Here is an 8272-nt window from a genome sequence, read left to right on the forward strand (position 1 = left end):
GAAGTAATCTTTACACTTTGTGAGGTTTTATGGTTAAGAATCCTCTTGCAGGATTTGGGTTATTTATTTAAACAACCTATCCGACTATTTTGTGACAATAAAGCAGCATGTGACATCGCGCATAATCCAGTTCAACATGACCTTACAAAGCACGTTGAGGTAGACAGATTTTTCATTAAGGAAAAGTTGGATGGAAAGCTTGTGGAATTACCTAAGATTCGATCAGAAGGTCAGTTGGCTGACATCCTCACCAAAGCAGTCTCAAATCGAGTGTTCTTAAAGTTTTTAGACAAGTTGGATATGTGGGACATCTATGCACCAACTTGAGGGGGAGTGTTGAATTAGGTTGTTATTAGCTGTACAGATTGAGTTTTCCTTCTTTCCTATTGTAGAAGATTATATTTGACTATAGAAGATTGTAAGGCTATAATTCAGGGATATAGCTTGATTCTAGGGAATTATGTCTAGAAGCTCTCTATATATACTCTGTACATACTCGAATGAAATATGAAAAATAAGAGATACAATTCATGATCATGGAGGCAACAAGACATGGACATGTATATAAAGTAAAGACAAAATGCATCAAAGTCATGAATTATGGAAGTGAGCTGGGAAGATTGTATAGGAGATACAGTAATTGTGATGGCACGTAAATATGTTACTATATGTGAGTGTGAAGGACAATTATATATCGGAATGATACAAAAAATGTATTGAGACTAGACATGCATTGAATAGGCTGGTCACTGGCACATGCGGTTGAAACTGGTGATATCGCAGGTAAGTGAGGGTAGCAAAGGAATTTCAAAGAGAGAGAGAGATTAGAGGGAGAGAGAAGACAAAGAAAAGGGTAGAGAGCTAGCACAGGAAGCAGAAGGGCAGTTTGGATTGAAAAAAAGTGTGAAAGCCACAAGACAGTAGACGAACAATAAATGAGGTTGAGGTGATGAGGCTTATGATAACCCTCATCATCGTCAGGTCGTTTTTGGTTCACCAATACCGATAACTCCCTGAATTCCAAGCTTTGCTTTCACACACACTCTTCTCTACTTTTGTCCTTTGTATTCTTTTATCACTCTCATTTTTTTCTCTTGTTATCCGGCAATGCTCCAGACAGTCAAAAAAAAATATCAATAATAAATTACGAGAATTAACATATTAAATCGAGTCTTTAAATACTACGTTGACGTCCTCAAATAAAGTTATTGAACACATACACTATTGCACTTTTGAAGAGTCTTATTTTTAAGTGTTTGGGATAAAAGCTCATTCACACACACACACGCCGAGACAGAGAGAGAGAGATCATCAGCATAAATGTGGATGATGGGATTTAACAATGATGATGGGGACTCCAATTTGCCTGATTCATTCAACATCCCAATGTTTCCTCCTCTCTTAACAAAGCCTGCAACTACTACTACTGCTAACAGCAACAACAATACCGCCATTACAAACCCTATTTGTTTAAGTCGCACCAATTATGGGACTGATCTTCTTGCACTCAATCACCATCTGGGTAATAATATTCTACTTTGTGTGTGTGTGTGTGTTTGCATATAAAATGTTGCCATCTGAGTGGTATTGATTTTCCTGAGGTTTTATTATGTGACAGCAACTGTGGCTGAGCAAAGTAAGAGAGACTACTTGGTTAACACACAACAGGTTGTGGTGAGCTCCCGCTGGAATCCAACAGCAGAGCAGTTACAAGCCCTTGAAGGATTGTATCAACGCGGGACTCGGACGCCATCTGCTGAGCAGATTCAGCACATCACTCAACAGCTTCGTCGGTATGGCAAGATTGAAGGCAAGAATGTCTTCTACTGGTTCCAAAATCACAAGGCCAGAGATCGCCAGAAACGTCGTCGCCAACTTCAATCAAGTAATTTCCAATGCACCCAAAGGAAAGGTAACTCATAACAATCACATAATTAATTAATTATCTATAGCTTTTTCTTTATATACTAATGGCATGCATAAGATCCGCCGCCTGTACCAGCATCTCTGCAAAGGTAAGGCCTCGTTTAAATGATACATGTGACTTATGGGTAGCTCAGCTGATAAGACTATTAGGATACTACTGTTATTAGGTCTTTAGTTTGGATGGGGCCTAGGTTTACATTGGTTTACGGACCATTTCTTGCGTCTAAAAATATGCCATTCAAAATGAATGACAATTAAAAATTATAGGGAGTTTTTCATTTTTTTTTTTTTTTTTTTTTTTTTTTTTTTTTTTTGTGGTAAGTAAAAACTAAAAACTACTAAGCTTTTTCTTTATCAGTGGTATATATATATCGGGTAATAATGGAAGGTGACTCGATTAAATAAAAGCTAGTAAGGCTATTAGAGTCTCACCCGAGATGAGACCTAGGTTTAAATGATAAATTTGATTTACGGACGATTTTATACATCTAAAATTTAAAAATCATTCGGGAGTTCAAAGTGGCTTATGATTTAATTGATTCTTAATTAATTTGTTTCATAAAATTTTTTTGATCTACTTAAGAGCTCATGTGGGTTCCAATATTATATAAATTTCTTTGTTCTCGGTTCCATTAATTTGTAGTTTGAAATATATATAAATGGTAGTATTGATGTTAGAAAATTTTTCTTTCTTTTCTCATTTCTTCATTTGTTGCATGAGATGTGAAGTTTGTTTTCCTCTTTTGTCTACAGGGACAGGTAGGTCAGGTTATGTCGAACAGACTAAGAATTGGGAAACCCCTGCAAACTGCTGTACATTCACAGAGGTCTGTTTATCGTCCTTTCTATTTCTTCACATACCAATATATAATTTTCTCTTAACTCTCAATTCCACTCATCTCCAAACAACAATTAGAAATTTAAAATCAATTAATCATTTAATAAAATGCATATGATTGCAAGGTCATGCAAATTAAGCATTAGACAAAATGGTAATTAAAAAGGAAGAAATGCAGAGGAGTAAAGATAAGCTTTGTTTGTTGGGAATTGAAAATGGTGAAGAGATTGAGTTGCTTCCTTTCTGTCGGATCTTTTATATATATATATAGACACATACACACATACACATAAATATTTCTTTTGTTGTGGCAAACTAATTGGAGGGAGACTCAAACATGAGTACGACCGAATTCAAAAAATTTTGTAATGAAACACATCTAGGCTTCGTTGGGTCTTAATGTTGCTCTAATATTCATCCTAGTTAGACTAGTAATTGATATTATTGGGTGCAAAACAAAAAAAAAAAAAAAATAGGCTTCATATTGTCGGGTACTCTTGTAAAAATTATTAAGTGTTACTCTTACTAATGATGAGTAATTATATTCTAAAAGAAAATTTAATAGTGTGCATTATTTAGTTCGGAATACTTACATAGTCAATATCATTAGAATACTCAATATTTTTTTGAAATGAAAAAACATAAGAGTATTCTTAAAGTATTCAATTTTGTATTATCTAATGAGTGAGATAAACAAACCGAAAATTTTAGCCTAATTGCCCAACTGAAAGAATATAAGTTGGAATCGTGAGTGTGGGACCCAGTCTACTGTGGGACCCAGTCTACTTACACTTTTCCATCTTATGATTTACACTCTTTCGGTTTAAGAATTTGGCCCTTCGGTTTTTTTTTGTTTTTTTGGTTAAAGCCGGAGTGTTCAGAACTTTATCCCGACTAATTCACGGGACTATGCAAGGTGCCCACCCACATAAATCAGGTTCAGATTATGTTCCCACGTAACCCTAAAGAATAATTTGCACATAAAAAAAAAAAAATCATCTTAAGACCTAATACTTTACGAAGCGCCAGACTTAAATATTTTTCAATTATAATAGTTTTGTCACTTTAAAAAGCATTTTCCTTATCTAATTGCGAGAGATAATAGGTCATAATTAATGAAGATGGATGTTGGTCAAACCTATTTAATTCATTATATATGTGTCAGTAGTTTTTTTGTTTTTTTGGTTCCTATTCCCATGCCTTGGATGTTTGTTTCAGAAGACTGTTCCGAAACAAAGGACAGCAGAGCCAAAATATAGAACAGAAGGATGGATACAATTCGATGAGGAGAGAGAATTAGAGCAGAGAAAGAGCTTGGTAGAAAGGAATGCCACGTGGCGGACGATGCAGTTGTCTTGTTCATCACCTCACAGCTGCCACCTCACAAACAGTACTAGTAATGCTAGTGGTACAACCCCATCAACCTCAGGATCAATGGACACAGAGCCCACAAGGGTTCAAAATCTGAACATCTTCATATCACCCTACACAGAAGATCCTAGCCATGAAGATGAAGGCTATGAGGATTCTCAGACCCTCCAACTGTTTCCCATTGGGAGAGAGGAGGAGTCCGAGATGTCGGTCGCAGCCATGAATGCCGACTTCACTCCATACCAGTTCTTTGAGTTCCTCCCATTGAAGAATTGAAGGCAAAACTGACTGATTCAGAAGCATTGGATGGGATTTGATAACTTTACCATATATGGAAATAGTAGTGATATTTGGACCAAAGTGTTAAAATAAATTGTTTCATCTATAACTTTTGATTGGTCTGTTTAGATTTTGTTTTATTGTTGGAAATGTCGGGCGTATTTAATGTTCTTGATGTTGTAATATTTCATAGGGTATGCAACAGTAAATTTTGGGTATTACCTAAGATCACCTTAAATTGCACCTGGAACATGTATGTTTGATTTTTTATTTTTTTATTTTTTTTTCCTAATATATATGTTGCTTGAATTGGTGAAGAGCTATATATATATATATATATATATATATAGATATATATTATAAAAGAATGTTTTTCTTTTTTGAAGAATTGTGACTCATCACAATTTTTTAAAAGAGATATTTTGTTTTTTTTTAAGCAGAGAGAATATATAGTAGCATGTGCGGAGCCGGATCAATCAGACCAAAAAGTATAAGATGTTAAATGCAGCTGAGCTGCTTACCGTCCTTTCAAACCAAAGAACAACCCCCTCATCAAAATTTGGGCAAGGATGGTCCGCTGTAGCAGCGACCTTGCTGTATCTCAAAACCGGGTCACTTTGAATTTTTTAATATATTTCATAAACCAACTTCACTATTTTGTAAATAAGATGAATATAGTATAATTAAATAATACAAAACAGCAAGTTAACCCCAAACGGATAGTTAACTGCTCCAATTGAATATATGTGATTAAAATAATAGTAATAAACTAATTTTAAGTTTTAGTTAATCAAGTACTTGATGCATGTTTGGCTCAGCTTTCTGATGACTTCAAACGGTCTACCAAGCTTATAAGGCTCTTTTCAAAAAAATATTAGTGTTTGGTTAACTAAGATAAGAGGAATTCCAACAAACGTCAAAATCTTAAAAAATCTGTTTAAGCAAAGTTCGAAAAACTTGCTTTTGGAACTTATTTCTAGGAAAGTCCGGTAATTTTAAGTAATAATTTTTAATTACAATTTTATCCTTATTTTAAAAGGAAAGAACACAAGACGTGAAGGATTTGTAGAAAAAAAATTCATATTGATTTCCATTTAATCCAAGATGTAAAGGATTTGCAGCATAATATAACGATTGATTTCCATTTGAATTCAAAGACTAAGGAGCAAAAGAGTTATAAAGATCTTTGAACTCTAATCCAAAAAAGTTCAACTCCCCATAGAATTCTGAACAACATTTCTAACTCTCAATATATATATATATATATATATATATATAATAGATTTTTTTTAAGACATCTATTTTGTTTTATGTATTAAGTTAGGGTTTCAATATAACTAGAAATAAGAATGAAATTGAGTCTGAATAATTATACTAAACTGCTATAATTTCTCTTATCGTTTTATTTATTTTCCCTTCAACTTCTATCGATATGTATACATTGATCTTCACTTTGTCAGTAATGGCAATCTTTACTTTGTCAGCAATGTATCTACAATAAAAGTATGAACAAAATTGATGTGCCAATTAATTATTGCTCCATCATCTCTAATTTTCACTCTATTACTTAATTATCTTTTCTCATATTTTTTTTTCCTTACTTTTGTACTATTCATGATAATTAAGGTTAAAATTGTCAAGTTAAATTGTGTTTAGTCAAAAGAATTTTTTAAAAAATATATCCACCAAACAACTTTTTTTCTTTAAATTCCTTCCATTAAAATGCATTTTGCAAAGCCCATTAAGTGGAAGGAATTTGAAGATCAAGAAGCTCCCCCAAACATAGCCTTGATGTGATGTAAAATAGTAAACACCCATCTTCTCTCTCTGTTTTCCCGCCCTTTTATGCAATTTTTGGCCATCCAACATAAGTAATACTCTACATTTTTTTATTATTATTATTATTTCTAACAAAACTTAGAAGCCATATTGGTAATATTTTCCATTTTTTCAATTTTTCATTTTTCGAGATTATTTCTTTTTTGCCTAGTTTTGCGTGTCGAATACCGTGGGATGTGCCAGGTGAGTTCCGAAAGTTAATTGGAGAATTTCTTTGAGTTCGGGACTAGTGGTCGGTATGCCATCCTACGCCACAAGCTTAAGAGTGTGCATTAAGGCGAGGACCAAGTTTTACATTTATAAAAGTCACTACTACCTTCACTAAAAATATAGTTAGGATGAGTAGGGATCGTCTCAAGGGATTGGAGTTGAATTCGGTTGTGGAATCACTATTAGGGTTAGCAGGTCGAATGATCAAACAAATAGTTGGTTGGTTGATTAAACTAGAGAGTAAATTAAATTAAATAATTGAATGCAATAAAGAGTAAGTAAAAGAGAGAGATCTTGGAGTTTAGAGGTCACCACTAACAATACTTTTGTACGCCCTTAACAAGTGACTAATGAGGGAAATGTGTGTTACAATATTGATGTGTGTGTGTGTTTGGTTGATTCAATTAGCAAGGGTGACCAATTAAGCATATATTCTCTAAGCAACATGTGAAAAGCACAATATATCTAACAATTAAGTATATATTGCCTAAATAGCATGTGAAAAGCATAATATATCTAGCAAGTCATTAATCCTTTCATTAAGCTCACAAGCCAAATACACCACAAGGTTAGAGACATATGCTACTTACATTCAAAAGTATGGAATATCAAACAACAAGCATGAATTGTCCTCCCATCTAACAACTATACTACCACTACACTACAATTAAGCTAATGACATGAAATTAAACTAATTAAGCTAAGGGAGAGATACAATCCATCAAGAAATGAGTATGAACCATCAAGAAAATTACAAGAGCATTCCATTAAGTATTATGTTTTGATAATCTCTAGATTTATGGCATTAATACACATAGACATGCATCAATAACACAAGAAATAGAGACAAATACATGAACATCTATTCTAGCATACATAGACATATGGATGGAATGAAATGATCAATTGAAAGTATTAAACAACATAAATCATTAAATAAACAAGATCTATATATATATAAGTGCCAAAACATGTATTACAACACTAATCCCTCAATAATACACAAAATCAAGATATAGAAAGCATGCTTGGGGCTAACTCTAGCCCCAAGAGGATGTCTAGCCACTTATGGTAGTGCTTCTCTAACCCTCAAGGGCAAACTCCATGGAAGAAATCTACTCCTTGATTGATGAAGAGCTCCAAAGCTTGTGTCTCTAGCCTACTACTCCTTTCTTCCTCCTTAAGAATAGTCTCTATTGTGAAAGATGATTCCTAAGAATGCTAAGTATCTCCTAGTATAGATCTCAAAAAATGCATCATATTCTATATATAGGTAGGTTAAGTGATACACAAAATGGGCTGGGGTCGTGCACAAAATAAAACCAATGATTGGATAAGGACAGCTTTCAATGGGTCGGAAATTTAACTTTTTCGCACTGGAGGAAGTTCGATCGATCGAACCTTGGACTTAGATCAATCGAATATGGCTGAGATCTATCGAACTGAAGTTGGATCGATCCTCAATGGCGGTGCCTTTTTGGATAAAAACAAATCTGAGATATTTCGAAGATATTTTTAAGAAAAGAACAAAAGTGGTTGGTAGGGTGGTATAACTAGATAAGATCAATCATTTGGATAAGAACAAGGTAGTTCGATCGATCGAAGAATGATGTTGGATCGATCGAACTTTTGAGATCTCTAAAAATGTCATCATGGCTCTGATCCATCTTGAAGTGCTGAAATTGATCATGTTGGATCGATCGAACTTTGATCTGAGATCGATCGAAGATGTTGAATTCCACCTTTTTCTTCCTTTTGCTTCCACTTAGCTCATTTCTTTGATTTATCCCAGAATTGCTTCATTTCTGC

At 34.0% G+C, this 8272-nt stretch overlaps 1 protein-coding gene across 2 annotated transcripts; it reads left to right on the forward strand.

Moving 5' to 3' along the window:
* Positions 1-1156: 1156 nt before the first annotated feature.
* LOC132286073 (WUSCHEL-related homeobox 1-like) lies at positions 1157-4664 on the forward strand. 2 transcript variants are annotated; one of them, XM_059788327.1, is made up of 4 exons: positions 1157-1522; positions 1619-1912; positions 2680-2753; positions 3986-4664. In XM_059788327.1, the coding sequence occupies exons 1-4, from the start codon at positions 1321-1323 to the stop codon at positions 4409-4411; spliced, it is 996 nt and encodes a 331-aa protein (XP_059644310.1). In that variant the 5' UTR covers positions 1157-1320; the 3' UTR covers positions 4412-4664. The 2 variants fall into 2 exon arrangements, with proteins under 2 accessions (XP_059644310.1, XP_059644309.1); XM_059788326.1 differs by having other exon boundaries at positions 1161-1522; positions 3983-4664.
* Positions 4665-8272: the final 3608 nt, after the last annotated feature.

The sequence above is a fragment of the Cornus florida genome, unplaced genomic scaffold (assembly GCF_030987335.1).
Source record: "Cornus florida cultivar Cherokee Brave unplaced genomic scaffold, ASM3098733v1 CherokeeBrave_3.0.0_Hap2_Chr11, whole genome shotgun sequence".
In the NCBI taxonomy this organism is placed as follows: Eukaryota; Viridiplantae; Streptophyta; class Magnoliopsida; order Cornales; family Cornaceae; genus Cornus; species Cornus florida.